Below are 18,749 nucleotides of genomic sequence, written 5' to 3' on the forward strand. Positions count from 1 at the left end.
TAAAAAGTGTTTGTCCAAAAGTTTTACGTGTTCGTCTCGTCTTACTACGTCGTACTACAAGTACAGCAGGCAGTTTTTAATTGACATCTGCAAAAGCAAGTTTTGCAGCGTTACTTACTTTTTTGTTTACTTGAATGTTATGTTTGTCTGTGGACTTAAATTGGTAAAATATGTCTTGTCTTCACCGTGGGATAGTGAGAAACGTAATTTCGATCTCTTTGTATGTCTGGAACATGTGAAGAAATTGACAATAAAGCTGACTTTGACTTTGACTTTGAAATATATTTTTTTCTGGCAGATATTGTGATTTTTGAATGTCAATAAATGAAAAATACAGTTCAATATTCCATTTTTCTCTTATTTGTGCTACCCCTGAATGATGAGCATGCCCGGTGCACAAGAAGCACCTGACCGAATGCGAAGTTCACCATTTAGAGTTTCTGTGTCCCTCCCTCATTACGCATACCCACCAACCAGAAGTGGCATAGTCAATGAGAATGAAATGAATATAAAAGTCAGAAATGTGACAAAATTAACTGCACTATTATTTGTAGCTTTTGCAATTGGGTAATTGTGTTGGTTCATATTGCGACTGCGTCTACGATTGGGATAATTGTGCAGCCCTAATATATATATAAATATAAATCATATATTAAAAACTCAGTAGCTGATGCTGTCGTACAGTTTCAATACCTGAACTGTAAAAGAAGGGTTGCCACTAGATACCTTGTGAAATGTGAAATGCAGAGTTTCCTCAGCAGTCAGAATATATCTGATAACTATAGGTGTGAGAAACGTAATTTCGATCTCTTTGTATGTCTGGAACATGTGAAGAAATTGACAATAAAGCTGACTTTGACTTTGACTTTGACTTTGAGGTGCCAGCCCTGAAATTATTTATCATCATCCTTAAGTGCCTCCTCATTTGGAACAAAAGTTAACTTAACATTTTTTCTTTGTTGCTATTCATTGGAGTTAGTATTTTGCTACCTTCCAACTTCTGTATATAATCCAGTGTGGCCCAGGAAAATACCGCATTATCTTGTTATGTTGGGAAATGGAGGCTTGGATATGCAATACATCTAATGTCTCTACCTGAAAATCGTTTGCTCTTCTGTAAACCCAGGGCGGACCCAGCTTCTTCTGTTGTCTTCATTTCGCTCAGCACGTTTTTTTCGCAGAGGAGCTGGAACATACCCTGTTGTTTTGTCTTTGGAAGGCAGGAACTGATTGAACTGAGTGGTTACCCTTGGTGTAATGACCGAAGAACGATGATAACTTGTGTCTTTATTCTCCATAACTGTGAAGCCAAATTCGACCTAGGTCACTGCCAACACCTGTTGAAGACAAAGTAGCAGGTAGAAGTAAGCTGGACATCATGACACCGGGATAACTGAAAGTGACTTGTCACACACACACACACACACACACACACACACACACAGGGGAACTGTCATGATTAATTTCTGATCGTGGAGATGATAAAATGAACAGTAATCCTTCCTGCTCTAAAGTTATAGGCCTAAATAAGACATTGTCTAAAAATTGAAAGGATAGTGCGTGGGTGAAGCCTATCTGTCTGTGTGAGTGCATAAATAACATGTAGTGAAACCGCAGGCCTCTTATGAATATTATGAATGGAATGTGCTTTATGGAGGCAATTCGTTGTGTGATAGACTTTAGCCCACTGATGGGCTACACACAACACACACACACACACCCCATTACCCCCACACACACACACTCACAAGCAAACATTCACACACACACACACACACACGCACAGACATATAAAACACACACACACACATGCAGGCAAGCAGACACATGCGCACACAGACACACACACACACACAAAGTTACAAGAGTAGGGGATGGAGTAAGAGATGCAGACAAATGGAAAAGCGTGATTTATTTTTGCGGAGAGAATGGGCAGGACTGAGCGGTGGTCTTTGTGGTACATCTAGTTTGATTTCATATCATAGCTATGCAGATGACATCCACATTTACTTAGCTCTGTCACCAAATGACTATGGTCCCCTTGAATCTCTTTGTCAGTGTATTGACCAAATCAACAACTAGATGTCTCAAAATCTTCTTCAGCTGAACAAAGAAAAAACTGAAGTAATTATATTTGGAGAGAAAAAGAAGGAAAGACTTAGAGTTGTCACTCTCCTTGACACAAAAGGGTTCAAAGAAAAGGATACTGTTAAAAATCTTGGTGTATTATGTAGTATTTTTTACTGTACGGGAATGATAGTATCAGTACTAGAGTAAATAAGGTAATGGTCGCCTTGAGCATATCTGTATCAAAACTGAACTTCGAAGTAAACAGCACTTACTTTGGCTCTGTGTGCTATTATTCATGCACAAATACTAATTGTCATTTATCTAAATTTCAACAGCCACATGAAAGCGATAACTAAATCAGCTTTTTACCACCTCAAAAACATTGCCAAACTTAGAGGGCTGATGATAAAACATGATTTTTTATCTCATTCATGCCTTTATCTCCAGCAGGGTTGATTACTGCAATGGACTTTTCACAGGCCTTCCTAAAAAGACTATCATACAGCTTCAGGTGATACAAAACGCAGCAGCTAGGGTTCTCATGAAAAATAAAATAACTGCCCACATTACTCCAATTCCCTGCACTGGCTTCCAGTAAGTCACAGAATTAACTTTGCTTGTTTATATATCAGTAAATGGAGCAGGACCTAAATATCTATTAAACATGCTTTAGCAGTACTGAATAGCTTACAATATTATAAGGCTAACATGCTATGCATATGAGACACTTTTCAAGCAGTGGCGAAACTAAATGTGAAGAAATATGTTGCATCAGCAGGTAAGACTTGATGGGAGTGCCACTTGCCTAGACTCACTAAACCCTACCCCAAAGCACAACCAACTCGCTTTGAAACCCAACGATGACCCCGTGGTAAAATATAATATAGATGAGTTGTTTGCAATATTGAACCAACTTGTATGTAAATCCAAACAGTTCTGCAACACTATGTAAGCCTATGCTAGTTTAAAACATATGAATCCTCTGACACAATAAGCAAGGTGCAAAGACAATAAGCAAGGTGGTTCAGTGAGTAGGCCTATTGTGTAATATGTTTGTGATATTGTGTTGAAGTAGGTCTACTCTTTTTTTTAACTAGGTGGTCTGTGAGTTTTTTTCTATTGGTTAAGTGGTCCTTGGTCTGAAAAAGTTTGAGAAACACTGGTTTAACAAAACCTATGGACAGTAATTCAAATAAAAAAGTGTGCCCATTTTAAGCATGCTCCTACTGTAGATATGCCTCTTCCGCCCACAACGCATCATGGAGAAGGTAAACGTCTTGGTCTGAGCAGTGGTAAGAGATAGAGTTTGTCAGTTTTTTGGAAAGTCATAATGGTTAATCATTGTGTTTGTGCTGGTTGCACTAATCCCAGCCTGTCAGGACTACACGGTCCTTCTACTAAGCTAAGGTGCTGTTCTCAGCCCTTCAGAGTTGAATCATCAAGCTGCCCGCCTGTCAAACAGACAGAACTCAAAATACGAAAATAATGTGCGCCTATACTGAATGAAGCAACTGCAGCACCTCGGATCGGGACTCCAACATGCTAGCTATTAAGCTAAAAGCCCAGGCTGCTAACTGTCTTACTAGCACATCTGTTAAGGCACCTGGAAGGATGTTTACACAATACTGCACTGCTACATATCAGCTGGCTACCATTACAGCAGTAATATAACCAGGCCTGGAATTTCATCATTTTAGGGGCAAGGCCACTGTCCCACCATGTAATTTTTATCAGAGGGAGAGTAATGCCTGACTTTAGGATATGGAACCAATTCATGACTAGTAAGTACATACTGCATAGGTATTACTGATGATAATGTCCTTGCTGCTAAGGAACCAGTTTCCACTTTAGAATGGGAGCCAATCTCCCAGTTGTTAAGTGCTGTTTGACAGAGTAACCTGGGCAGTGAAATACAGCAATGAGGTTGAGCCATATACTTACTTATTCTCCCACTATTCGGGATTTATTCAGACAGTATACTAGTGGGTTATGCATATTCTCTTTTGGTACTTACTACTAATTAGTAAGTAGAGATCAAGGAATACACGCCTAATGATTAATGTTGCCAAACACATGCCTTACAAGTCACTAATACAGGCATTAATTAGGTATGTATTAGTGGCTAACATATGAACCTTAAAATAAAGTGTTACCTTAATTATATATAGATGTCAGCAAGGCACTTTGTTAATAATTGAAAAAATTATTTCGTCAGAGGACTGAAAACTGAAGTTTTCTGTGGATGACGGCATGTTTGTCAAAGACTTTAAATGTGCTCTAAGTGATGTTACACGGTTTCTAAGCCACATGTCACATACAGCAAAGATCACCTCACCATCTGCTGGCTGCCTGTGCCCTAAATACACTGTAAAAAAACGCAGCATCTGTGGACAGCCCAGGCTCCAAAAACGGCAACAAAAACAACTTGGTCCAACCTGGACAATAAAAACATAACGAACTGTTCCAGCAAATTAGGAGAGTTTCAATTGCACGGGAGGGAGTAGCGAGCAAACTCTCTTTTTTGTTTGAACGTCAACAGAAGTGACATAACCTAATCACTTAGAGCGCCTTTAACTAGATAGACTATTACAGCAGCAAAACAGTAAACAGTCCATTGTAACGTAATACTTTGTCCAGCTCCACTGTATGTTGGCAGAGAATCTCCCCAGACTGTTTGTGAGTGTTTTCAAACGTTCGTCAACAACTCAAGACAAACAGAAACTGTTTGCGAATTTGAACACACCTATGGAGGTTCAGCACCTAACATTGTGGTGCACCGACAACAACCTGGCTCTCAACATCAGGAAGACCAAAGAGCTCATTGTGGACTTCAGGAAGTCAAAAGCTACCACACACACCCCCATTCTCATCAACGGGACGAGGTGGAGCGTGTCACCAGCTTCGAATTGTGAAACTATAGCCCTGTGTACATAATGTTATGAATGAAATGTGCTTTTTTGGAGGCAATTTATAGTGTGACTAATTTAAGCCTACTAATTGCGTTAGTTGTGCATTATTCCCCGCTCCCCTGCTCCAGTAGGGAGATATGGTCCAAAGGGGAATCCCCCGGCCACCCCTTCCTCCTTTCCTTTCTCAACTTCAGTGTGTGAGACCTTCACAGCAGCAAGCACATGCGCCTGCAAAGAATATAGGGTGCCCACTCCCCACTCGGTGATAGTATATTGACTTGATGTGCTAATTAGCAATAAAAACGCATAAAATGATTTTGCTAGCATTTGTGCCGCCCTCAGCAAGATGCTGCCCTTGGCAGGGGTCCCACTCTAAGTCAAATATAAAATTCCATGACTTTTCCCTGACAAAAAAGTAAATAAATCAAATGCAAATTTCCATGACTTACTATATAATGAATGGTACAATAATCAAATTTCAGAGCTGCCACATCATGTTCAAGAATCTTTCATTTCTTTAGAGCGGGAGATGAATAAATGGGCATTGAATAAACAAAGTTGGGCTACTCAAGCAAGCAGTAAAGCTAATTACCAGATATACACCAATTCTGCATGGAAATGTATTTGTATTAATATATTTTGGCAAGTACGTTTTAAACTGCTACAACAAAATTCCTTGATATTCCATAACTTTGCTAGCCTGACGAGCCAGACCCACATCAAGATGAAAGGCCTGTGAACTCACCGTTGGCAGTGCTCAATCCGAGGGGCGGGATAAACGGTTGTCTTTCAAATTCCCTCTGCACGCAATAGGATAGCACTACAACTCATGAGTCCCATGCGTTTTTCCACCAGCGGAGCTAGTTGGCTAGTAGATCAAACTTTTGCCAATTTAAAAAAAGCTTAACTTGAGTCGCGCTGTTCACCAGCAGCAGCATCCACCTTCGTTGTTTTTAAGTAGAAGGGGATTCTCGCAGAACCGTTGTAACTCTACTGTCATTATGTTAAGCCCGTCCACCGACTCTATACACAATGTGATTGGCCTGATCGAAATTTTATTTTTCCAGCTCGCAAGCCAACGAAGAGTTGCTATCAGGGGCGCAGGAGGCACGGGGATGTGGGGGATATGTCCCCCGCAGTGCTGAAGAGACAGCCGTCATCCCCCTCACTTTTGATAAGGAAAAAAAGCCTTATAGGTACGCTAAATAAATAATAACATAGGATTTGCGCTAACTGTAAAACTCCCCATTAACAGCATCACATTACTAACCACAGCCATCTACAGTACTGTAAGACTGCACAATCTCATATTCACTCTGTTGGATATCTAAAGCCAGTTTGTCTACTAACAATCATAAAATAATCCAGGCTACTTGCTTAGCATACATCATTCATCATCATCTTTATTTGAGGCAGGCTGGTATTCGAGGCAGGCTTTTTAAAATATTTTTAACCTGCATTTAGACATGCGTTTCGTTTGGAGCGGCATACCGGTAGGCTATCAAAAGCATTTTCGGTTTGGTTTGGGATTTAATTGACTTTTGGACTGTTTGATTATATTGCTAAATGTTGGGACTGATGGGCACTGAAATCTGGGAGATATTTGATGGTTCACTGTTAAGTTTCATGCAGTTGAAAAAGTGTCGGGATTTCCACTGCTGTTTATTGCGAGACAAGGTAGCCCTTCATTGAATAGGGGTTGTGCTGTAATGGAAACCTTTTTGCGTAGCCAAGTAGCCTAAATTGAGTTATTGTTTAATTATGCATGATTTAGTACTTTTTTTTAAATGTAGTAGGCTTCAGCCTCTGGCAATTAGCTCGAAAGGGGCGGCAAGAGAATGAGCTTGAGAACATGTGTTGGAGACCCATGGTAGGAAAACGACTTTTATTTGCCAACTGTAGGCTATTAATCCAACCAACATAATACAATACAATACAACATATAATAAAATATTAAGAAGAGGTGTTATTTCATTGACTTAAATCGAAACAATGTCTTCTAGTGGACTGATGCCAATTGGTGGTATGGTAGGCAATTGTTACCCTGTCTTGTACCCTATATGGGAACCTGCCTTTATTTGTCCTGCTATAAATAGAATCAATCCCGGGCATAATTTGAGGATTTATGGTAGCCTAGTGCTCAACTCCTCCTGCTCAACATGACGTTAGCTGTTATGTTTATGATAACAAACTCAACTGGCCTACTTATCAACTCGTTTTCACTAGCCTAACTATAAAATAATAAGTCTATCAACGTTTTTGTTCTAAGACATTTATTTCAAACATAATTTCAAGACACAAATTGGATATTTCAGTTACCTTGGTGCATAAATCCCAGAGAGTAGGCTACCACACCCCAGAGTGGGCCTAGCGTTATGCGTTCAGTGTGGGGTATAAACAAGCTGAGAATTTAGCGGTGTCACGTCTGCCTGTCACAGACGTGGGGAGCTCTTTGAAGCTTGGGATAATGTGATACAGTTACTACAGTAACAGTATTTTATTTTACTTCTTATGTGTTTTTTTTTTTTTTTTTTAGTTTAAATGCTGTTGGAACAAATAGTTGATTATAAAGGCAACTTTCTGTTGCAATTTTCTGTGTGTTCTGGACTGATAACTTGTTAAGCCAACACTTTCTAACATTGCATAAATATTAACTGCAAACACACAGTGGAGAGTTGATTTGGTTTATTCCAGACAATTTAAGTAGGCCTAACTAGGCTATTTGATCATGTACAGTAGTCTATGTTTGGATCATAGGCATGATGATTCATTCATGGCTTCATAAAATATCAACATCCCATGTTGCTTTTTTCTACCATTGGCCCAAGTAGTGACCAGTATTCTACCATTGGCCCAAGTAGTGTGAAATAAATCTAAAAAAATAAATAAAAGTAGAATTGCACATAGCAAGAAGAAGCTGGTCTGAGGGCAGATCTGGCGTTGTGCTCATCTCACAGTTTTCACCATTTTTATCAAAAAATATTTTGAAAACAATCAATGGTATTATCTTAATATTCTGGCAAGTTTAAAATATGATGGTCGAAAGTGGGCCAGAGGTGGCGATCCGATATCTGGAAATCTGATCTCACTATGGGTTTGTGTTCACAATTTGATCCCCCTCACTTTCAAAATGTCTCCTTGACTTTCCATGTCTGGAAAAGACTTTCAAAAATGTCATGATATTCCAGAATTTCCATAACCCTGTGCCCTGGGCGGCTGCCCATATTGCCCATATGAGAAACTTCCCCTGGGTGTGCAGCAACACCTGCATCAACTCCCTGTCAAGCATTGACAGTGTTAACTGAATAGACATTCACTGCTAATTTTTTTGCTAAAATGTGTAGCAAACAGTTAGCAACACTAGGTTAACAGCACATGACCATCATAAAGCTAGTTTTATGAGGCCAATAAAAGGAAGGGGAAAGGTCCATGTGGGGTAATCAAATTCAGGTGTGTAAGGGACCATAGATAACAGCCCTGATTATGTAAGCCTGAGTGATGAGGTTTCTGCCCAAGGTTTACTTGGTTAGAATAAAGGCTAAGAAACTTTTCAAGAACATGCAGAGTATGGAGGCTAATAGTTTAGCCTCTTTTTTGGACATTCTACCATATAGATAGATAGATAGATAGATAGATAGATACTTTATTGATCCCTAGGGGAAATTCAAGGTCACAGTAGCATACAGACATACACACACACATTCACTAACAGCAGAAAAAGTAATTAAAAGTATATAATATAAAAAAACACAACTAAGCAATAAGGACCGTAGAAGATAAAGAATATACTAAATATACTAAAATACAAATTATACTAAATAAAATTTAATCTAAATCAATTCTAAAAAAACAGTATCCACATAGTGTCAATCAGGTGCTTTGCAATGACTGAAGCAGGGACTGAGCCTGTGGTCCCTCTGTGCATAAGGTAAGGTAAGGTGCTCTTTGTGAATGAGTGTCATGGTGATGGTGCAAATGAGTAAGTCAAACAGTGCAACAGTGCAAGAATAAAGTCTATACATCTATGTATAAATAACTATATTAAGAAAGGTATAAGTTTGGTCACAGTTCGGCTGTGGCATGGAGGGAGGGTTGTGCATATGTGCTAATAAAGCACCATGAAACAGTGAGGCAGAAGACAATGGTAAAGTGGCTAGTGGACAGACAGTTCAAGACATGGAGGTGGTGAAGAGACAGACAGACTATGCGGAGAAGTCTATTTCTCCTCTTCCCTTAAGTGATGCATTGAACAGTTTAATGGCCCTGGGGATGAATGACTTCCTCAGTCTGTCTGTTGTACAAGGCAGTGAGCGAAGTCTCCAGCTGATCAGGCTCTTCTGCTTAACAATAGTGCTGTGGAGTGGATGACACTCATTGTCCAAGATGTTGATCAGTTTGTTCAGGATCCTTTTGTCAGATATTGAAGTGATGCACTCCAGTTCAGCTCCCACTACAGAGCCAGCTTTCCTTACCAGCCTGTCAAGTCGCCCCGCATCCTTCTTCTTCTTGATTCTTCTTGAATTTCCCCATGGGGATCAATAAAGTATCTATCTATCTATCTATCTATCTTCTTTGTGCTTCCTCCCCAACATACCACTGCATAGAAGAGGACGCTGCCAACAACAGACTGGTAGAACATCCTGAGGAGCTTGCTGCACATTGAAGGAGCGCAGCCTCCTCAGGAAGTACAGCCTGCTCTGCCCTTTCTTGTAGAGTGCGTCAGTGTTGGCTGACCAGTCCAGTTTATTGTCCAAGTGGAGACCCAGGTACTTGTAGGTGCTTACCACCTCGACATTGACCCCATCAATGGAGACTGGTAGCAGAGTGGGCTTAGACCTGCGGAAATCCACCACCATCTCCTTGGTCTTTGAATTGTTGAGTTGGAGATGATTGAGTTTGCACCATTGCACAAAGTCCTCCACCAGGCTCCTATACTCCTCCTCCTGCCCGTTCCTGATACACCCCACAATTGCAGTATCGTCAGAAAACTTCTGCATGTGGCATGACTCAGTGTTGTAGCAGAAGTCAGATGTGTACAAGGTGAACAGGACTGGAGAGAGCACAGTTCCCTGTGGCCCCTCCGGTGCTGCTGATCACAGTGTCAGAGAGACAGTTCTTCAGTCTGACGAACTGTGGTCGCTCCGTCAGGTAATCTGTGATCCAGGTTACCAGGTGAGCGTCCACACCTATCTGCAAGAGCTTGTCTCCCAGTCTGAGGGGTTGGATGGTGTTAAAAGCACTTGAGAAATCAAAGAACATGATTCTCACAGCACTTTTCCCCTTGTCCAGGTGAGAATGTGTCCTGTGTAGAAGTGATGGCATCGTCCACGCCCACTTTCTCCTGGTATGCAAACTGTAACGGGTCTAGTGCATGGCGTACCTGGGGTCTGAGCATACAGACCAGTCGCTCCATTGTCTTCATCACATGTGATGTTAGAGCGACAGGTCTGTAGTCATTAAGCTCACTAGGATGTGGCTTTTTAGGGACAGGGGTGAGACCAGGGGCGTGCAGAGACCTTTGAAGGGGCAGGGGCTCAAATTTAAAAAAAGGGCACATGGAACAAAATTTTCAGAAAACGTGTTAACTTTACTTAAAACTTAATTTTGATTACAACCCAATAGAGAATACATAGGCTACATGCAAATTATATCAAAATAATTTCCTATTCCTTAGCCTATAAAGCTTTAATCATCTGAACCTGAGCTGGACCTTTTTTTTATTTTTTTGGGATTTAAATTTTAGCATTATGCTATTTCAATGATGATGGTGGGACAAGCTATTATATGGTTTAGCAATTTGCAAAGTAGTCTAATGTACTGATAAACATTTGATACATTTTCATATTTATTCATTATGTATCAAGAAGAATTGGTGTAAATAGCAGACAGAGCTGTAACACATTTTTCTAATTTCTCTCCTTGGTTCTGAAAATTCAATAGGAGAGCATGTACTGTGGGCCTACTGTAGCCAGGGCACAGACAGATAGGTCTTTTCAGTTTTCATTAGGCTATTGTCTACAGAGAGATCATAGGCTATAAGGCTACATCTTTTTGATTAAATTCAAAGCTAATTTTAATAGCCTAGAAATCTAGACGCACCTTAGCGGCAGCAAATATGTTATTGCCTAGTCTGGCTTGTCAGGCTATAATTTTAATGTTTATCACAGTGAACTACCACCATTTGCAAGCTGGTGTCTTGCAGATTCACGTGCTGTGCGTGTGGCCACTGAGTGAAATGACGCGTAATGTAGCCTACTGCAAACAGAGAACGACGTGTGGAGTTGGGTTAGTTAAACAACAGTAGCCTATGTCGTCGGCTTATGACGATTTAGAAAAGGTTTGCCTACTCTGTTTTATGAACTAGGTCTACTAACCTAAGCCAAAGATTGTTAAGGCGGAGCTGCCTCTGCTCTGCATAAAGGGGGATTTTGACCCCTCGTGCGATCCGGGTTCCCGGAAGTGGCTCCTGATGAAATATCTTGCTCCGCCTTAACAATCTTTGCCTAAGCTACTATAACATATTATACAACAATTGGGTTCTATGGAACTATTTATTTGTTTCTGATTGGCCGAGAGACGTTCCATGAGTTGGAATATCCCTGGACATTTCAACTCAGACTTTGCACAGCTAATAATAAATCACTCTACAATGCGAAGATTTGACACAATGTTCTCATCCCAGCTCTCCACTATTTTAAGCAATGGGTTACTCCTTAGCAAACCATAACGAAACAGTGCTTCACCACATCTGTGGATTAAGCTACACAGTCAACTCAATGTAAGTAAGATAAACGAGGATGCTAATTGTTCTCAGCATTGCCAGCATGATGTAGGGCCTATAATATGATTGTCACTTGGAGGAGACTTGTAGATAACTAACGTTAGCATAGTTAGCTAACCGCTGCTAACGTGCTAGCATCGTGTCAGAAAAACATATGGGGCTGTGCACAGTAGTGTAACATTTATTCACCATAAATTAATAAAGTTGAGTGGTTCTACAATGTAGGCTATGTTTCCGCTTTTTTGCAGTACCATGTCCCTTACATAACATGGCCCAGTGTCCTAAGCAATATAGCACGAGTGAGAGTGGGGTTGGTCATGGATATTCCCACGGCTGTTGTTGCCCACTCTCACTCGTGCTATATTGCTTAAGTAACCTAAACAGAATATGTTATGAACGTTCCAGTGCTGCAGGAGACGTTTGGGAGCACGGTAAGGTCACTGCAATTAGCCTATCTGAACATGCAATAGTATTCAGCTTAGAGATAGAGAATAAAAGTTGTTTCATGTTTAATGAAGTAGGCTATCAAACCCGTTTTAACCATGTCATGGTCCATCCATTTCAATAACCTGGCAGCTTCGAAAATCTAAGGCTGAACGTTCATAACATATTCTGTTTAGGTTACTATGTTATAGTAGCTTAGGTTAGTAGACCTAGTTCATAAAACAGAGTAGACAAACCTTTTCTAAATCGTCATAAGCCGACGACATAGGCTACTGTAGTTGTTTAACTAACAACTCCACACGTCGTTGTTTACAGTAGGCTACATTACGCGTCATTTCACTCAGTGGCCACACGCACAGCACGTGAATCTGCAAGACACCAGCTTGCTAATGGTGGTAGTTCACTGTGATAAACATTAAAATTATAGCCTGACAAGCCAGACTAGGCAATAACATATTTGCATGCCGCTAGGGTGCGTCTAGATTTCTAGGCTATTAAAATTAGCTTTGAATTTAATCAATAAGATGTAGCCTTATAGCCTATGATCTCTGTGTAGACAAGAACATTTTGTTCCATGTGCCCTTTTTTTCAAAATTTGAGCCCCTGCCCCTTCAAAGGTCTCTGCACGCCCCTGCTCTACAACATACGGAAAATCAGGACTTACTTGACTCAAGATGCTACCCAACTTCTGGTTCAGGCAATAGTCATCTCACGACTGCAACGCCCTCCTGACAGGTCTCCCAGCCTGCGCAGTGAAACCCCTTCAGATGATACAGAACGCGGCGGCGTGCCTGGTCTATAACCAACACCAAAGGGCACATGTTACCCCGCTGCTCATCCAGCTACACTGGCTACCTATGGCGGCCCGCATCAAATTGAAGGCTCTAACGCTTGCCTACAAAGTAGTCTCCGGTTCTGCTCTTACCTACTTGAATGCCCTCATACGCTACCTCTAGACCGCTGTGCTCCTCAGACGAAGGACGTCTAGCTCTACCACCGGTACGCTCAGGCAAATCCAAACTTTTCTCATCTGTTTTCCTCGTTGGTGGAACACACTGCCAGTTCCTACAAAGGCAGGGAGATCCCTCTCCATTTTCAAAAAACTCCTGAAGACCCAGCTCTTTAGAGAACATCTCCTCTCATAGCACCACTTACAACAAGTCTTGCTGATCCTAGCACTTACCAGCCGTCTTGAACTGACACTCAACTGTTTAAAAACAGCACTCACTGATGCACTTATTCTTACTGTAGGCCTACTCTACCGTTTTTAAATTGTCTTAAACTTGTTGAGAGAATTGCTTGAAAACTTAACTGTTACCATGCTGTTAGTCGCTTTGGTTAAAAAATGCGTCAGCCAAATGTAATGTAATGTAGATGATTGATCTCTACTGTAGGAGTTGTTCTGTAAAAGGATATGTAATTCATTAGGCTCTCAGATTTTTTTTTCTTTTTCTTTACTTAGAAACACTGATAAAGATTAGGGTAAGGCTATTTGCACCCCTGGTACAATTAGCAGTGTATGCTATTCGTACCCTGGTGCAATAAGAAGTGTGAATAGCAGGGGGTCAAGATTTGAAGGGTTAGCTTCAGCCACTTAGCATGGCATTTGGCCGCCGACATTTTTGAAAACATGGCGTTACATGGTAGCAACTTCCGGCACCAGTTTTTACATGCTGATTGGTAGATGACAGCTCATGCACGAGTTTAGTGTTGGGCACGAGCGTCCATGTTGGTTTGCATTTCTGGAAGACGACAAATAAAACAACTAACTACTTGGATTAAGCTACTGATGCTTGACTTAATGCCTACATGGTTTAGGCTGTATTACCGGACTTTGTGGTAAATAAAAGAAAAATGTTAATGTTGTCATATTAGGCTATTATTTGCCGTATATGCGGGGTGCCAAGTAATTACCTTAAAGTAACTGACTATGACCATACACTTTGGCAGATGCATAGCAGTGACCTATATCCAATTATTAGCCTACTCATTGCGTTGTGTATGAAGACTATTTTAAAACGCACAACCTGTAGTTCTGTAGAACGCAACGTCTGGATCATATAACCTATGTCTCCCCAAGTGATTTAAAACTAAACAAATGTCAATGACTTATTTCGTTTGCTTTCTTGCAACATTGACATGATTAGGCTATGCATTTGATTTAAATGTTCAGGCTGCCAGTCGAGGCAAAAGCCAAATGTCCATTAACAGTTGCAGACTCTATGCCTGCTCGAACCACAATACCCGAGGGATGTGCGCTTCTATCGGAAGTTTAACTTGCGTTGGCTTCATTTTGTCTGCCTGCAAATGTAGCCTAGGCTTAACAAGCTGCAAATTCACACTGGGTGCAGCAAAAATCCCAGCTATCCACAAGTTTCTTTCATCGCATGTCTACTTAATTAATAGTCATTTTCGTTGGATAGCCTATTGCGTAATATAAGATCATTATTTGTGTAGCCTAACGTGACTCAATATTGATTCGTATGTTTATTATCACAATATGAACATCACATTAAATAACCCAGGAATTCAGAGACAGGGCAAACTTCTACCACCATTCCCAAAATGTTACCCCAAACAATTAAATACATTTGCGCTGCTAACGAGGTGAAGCGCGTTCCCGAATAACTTCTTTTCCTATGAGGGAATGTCCAATCTTCATCAACGACATACCGTTGTACCTTACGTACAATTTCAAACTTTTTTGGCTGAAGTAGCTAGCCTAGCATGGGCCATTGAAATGAATGGGGGCGGGACTTAGTCACTCTCTCCAGTTATATATAATACCTCCATGGTGAATAGCTCAGCTGTGTAATAGAGCATCACAGTCCCGTGCACAGGAGTTTCCGGAAGTAAGAATTCAATGCAATTTCTCCATTGACAATTCGGGTATAAGCCATAAAAACTTAACTGCACATGGTAGACTCAAAACCAGCTACGGCTGTACTAAGCGATTGTGTATGCTCATATAGACGGCAAAAGTTCACGGGGCACTAACCTCATTTTGAGATAAATGTCTTTTATTCGCGATGTCTTGGATAAGTACTTCATTACCCACAATCCTGAACAATCCCACAATCCCACAGTGATGCCTCTGATTGGTGGAAAGGCCGTTAAGGTCATAGTTTGAAACTTTATCAGCGAAAATTATTGACAAAGATGGCAGAGTTTTTACTGCCTATGGCGAAAATCTTAATGTGAATAAAAACTTTCTAGACGAACATTGGTACTTGTATCAACAAGCATTGTGGTTTATATATCACACAAACTTAGTCAGGGCCAATACACCATCAAATAGAACACTGGAAATGCTAGTTTGAACACTTAACTTTTCAGGTAGCCATTTCAGACATTAGAATGTCATTATAATGCTGCTAACATATTAGCCTACATGCTGCAACACAGGTATGAAATATATTATGTTTTAGTGACCTTGTTGTTTCTATGAACATGAATTGTTGTTTATATGAAACATCAACTTAGTCGAGGCATAAAAAGCCCTGTATATCCCCATTAAGAACTTAAACCTTTCAACTAGCTAGCTAGCTGATAGCAAAGCTGGATGTTACCACCGGGTAGACACTGCAGTAAAATGGTTAGCAAACCGTCCATGCCCCCGTGAATATTTCAGTTTCAAGGACGAAATCAAGAGTGTCCAAAGGGGTGAAAACCACTTTAAATCGGGTCACATTATTGACTGTTGTGTGTCGAGGGTCAGCTTGTGGGTTTTGTATGGGCCAGCATGAGGGACAAGACCTATCAAACCTATGAATTTGTGTGGTGAGTTTTGCAGGGAGGTTGGTAATGCTAGTTAACATTAGCTAGGCTACTGTAGCCTTCATACTGTACAAGCCATATCATCAATCATTAACCTAGAAATACTTCTTCGTACATTTAATGAACATTTTGTGTAATAATTCACAGCAAGTTAATAAACTGAATATGGTGGTCCAAGAGCAGACCATGCACCGGTCCATGCATCAGGATGGCAGTCAGATACGAAGTACTGCACAATGTTGCTAACGTTAACGTTAACGTTAACCGCTTTCACACACACATATAAAATACACGATGGTAAATATAACATTCAATACCAAAACACTATTATTTACACGATTACTCCTGAAATAACTGCTATTAACTATACAAAAATCATTGTTTGGAGGAAAGGGTTCGCGTGTTGTCGCCGGTTGGAAATGATTTTGCGCTGGTTCGTGCTGCTTATATATTTTTCAGTGAGGCGCAGTGGTTTATGGGATGAGTAGTTCCTTCGCTCGGAAATGAAAATATGTACACAGTCTTGTACCTGGACTTTGGAGTTTTTTTTGGACTTTCTCTTCGTTTTTTCACTCGAAATGATATGTTGTATGCTTATAAGTTACGCCGTAGCTGATTAGCCTAAGACATGCTCTAAAACTCTTTAGATACGGATTTTTCCAAAATGTCAATGGGAGAAATGAATGGGAAATTTACTTCCGGAAACTAAGCTCTCTCGGAGGAGGGGCGGGACTGTGATGCTCTATAGACACTCTGAATAAGGTATGCTGTTTGCATCAATGTACAGTTAGAAGTGGATGCTATTCGTACCCTGGTGTTTATAGTACTGCATGCTATTTACACCCTGGTGCATGAACTAGCTAATTGTTGCAATCAAAACTTCCCGTTTGAGAACCGATTTCTTGTTCAAATTGCACGCCTTCTCTCCAGAGACGTTGGTACACATGCACACTCACTCTGGCAAAACACATCACACGGGAATCAAACCCAGGTCTCCCACATGCTAACCCTTGTCTGTGACCACTGCACTATCTTCTTCCACAGGGAAATGGTGTTTGCAGGTAAAGTTATAGTTTATAGGCCTGAACATCATATTCACAAAATTTCTGTTAACTAACAAACTGACGGTTGTATGTGTTCGCTGAACCAAGATTATGAAAATGAAACACAACTTTTCAATCTAAAACTTAATCTGTACATCTGAATGTCCGCCATGTTTTTTGTGCACGTGAGCAACGTCATTTTGTTGTTATGTCACAGGGTGTGAATAGCTCCGCTGTGTGGCCAAGGCTATTCGTACAAGGGGTGTAAATAGACACTCCGTAAAGATTATGATAATCTTTATAAATTCATATATATATATTCTATAATTCGGGGTACATTTCGCATCTCCATGATAAAGATTGAGTTATAATCAGAGTTTAAACCAGAATTTTTTGCCAATTGGTTCCTGTACCGGTTAATGACGTTCCAACGTCAGCTGTTGGACAAAAATATATGTATGCCTTCATGCTGGCTATTAATAGTCACAATATTGTCTTTTAGACTCTATCCTACGGCAAACATAATAAAACACTAGGCCTCTGCTTGATACAAGCTGCACCATTGTCTTCCTATAGCCGTTAGCCTGAATAATTTCATGGACAAACAAAAAATGCGGTAACACTTTACTTGACGGTTGAGTTCATAACACATTCATAGCAGCTGTAATTAACTGCACATAAAGTGACTCAACACATAAAATGACTCAACATTCATACCAAACCTTCCATGAATGTGGAAGACAGAATGACAAAAATGTGTCAAAATAAAAGTCCAACAATTGCAAAGCAGCATTGCCGTTTTTGTTCCAAACTTCTTACCTGATCATGTCACATCTGAGTCAATGGGCTACTCCAGTGCCAAAAAGACTAAACATGGTCAAGCAAATAATTTTTGTTTCATAAAAATGTATTTGTTTTATGATACCTTTGCAGATGATTTCTCATCTTTTGCTACTGGGAATGTCCAACCGTTCCAGGTTACAAAAATACGGGCAGCTGAATGTAGGCTAGTTTACTTCCCAGTGTTAAATTCAGTTATTGTGAATACGTCACAACTTGTATAGTAAAGTGACATTCGATGTAGACTTCATAAGATATTCATGAAATATTTACAAAGGCTGGAGAGAAAAACGGCAATGCTGCTTTTCTATGATTGTTGGACTTTTATTTTGACAAGTTGTCATCGTTCTGTCTTCCACATTCATAAAAGGTTTATATACAGTGGGCATCGCTTTCAAATGGCCACTTCAGTCGCAAGATTACAGTGAAGCTGCGTGAAGCTTTAGTACCACTTTCAGCCACTGTGCGGCCGCTCTGCCACTGTACATCGCTGCCTGCCTGCCTTTCTGAAAAAGCTCGATTTACCTCGATTTAGGCTACTTGGGTATGGCTTAAGGCTTGACTACACGGTGGTAACGAAAATCGAAATTGAAATTTGCTGTCTACATTATTGTCAGTGTTGGGGTAACGCAACTATGCAAATCAAAACAGTGGTGTGATAATTGAGCCAGTAGAGAAATAACTGTTCAGAATTAATTTGTAGCCTTGGGTAGGCTTCTGCAATGTTTTTAACAGGTTAAGCTATAGAGGCTTAGACAACTATGACCCACGTTTTGGTTTCGTAAATAAATTTGCCCTACTTCTTGACTGCAATGTAGTCAATTGACTGCTTGACATGTCATTTTTATTTTTCTGTACAATAAACAAATACATCTGCTTTATGCC

The 18,749-nt window shown here is 40.4% G+C and overlaps 1 protein-coding gene across 3 annotated transcripts in view; it reads right to left on the minus strand.

Annotated features, from left to right (window-relative positions):
- Positions 1 to 18,749, minus strand: part of LOC125292184 (LIM and calponin homology domains-containing protein 1-like) — a 106,538-nt gene that overhangs the window by 65,267 nt on the left and 22,522 nt on the right. For 2 of the 3 annotated variants that reach the window (XM_048239380.1, XM_048239378.1), the window contains exon 2: positions 1,096 to 1,337. In XM_048239380.1, the coding sequence (XP_048095337.1) occupies positions 1,096 to 1,298 (203 nt within the window). In that variant the 5' untranslated portion in view covers positions 1,299 to 1,337. Of the gene's footprint in view, positions 1 to 1,095; positions 1,338 to 12,868; positions 12,899 to 18,749 lie in introns of those variants that run through there. The other variant, XM_048239379.1, reaches the window with a different exon arrangement.

Source organism: Alosa alosa, chromosome 3, assembly GCF_017589495.1.
Source record: "Alosa alosa isolate M-15738 ecotype Scorff River chromosome 3, AALO_Geno_1.1, whole genome shotgun sequence".
Taxonomy (NCBI): Eukaryota; Metazoa; Chordata; class Actinopteri; order Clupeiformes; family Clupeidae; genus Alosa; species Alosa alosa.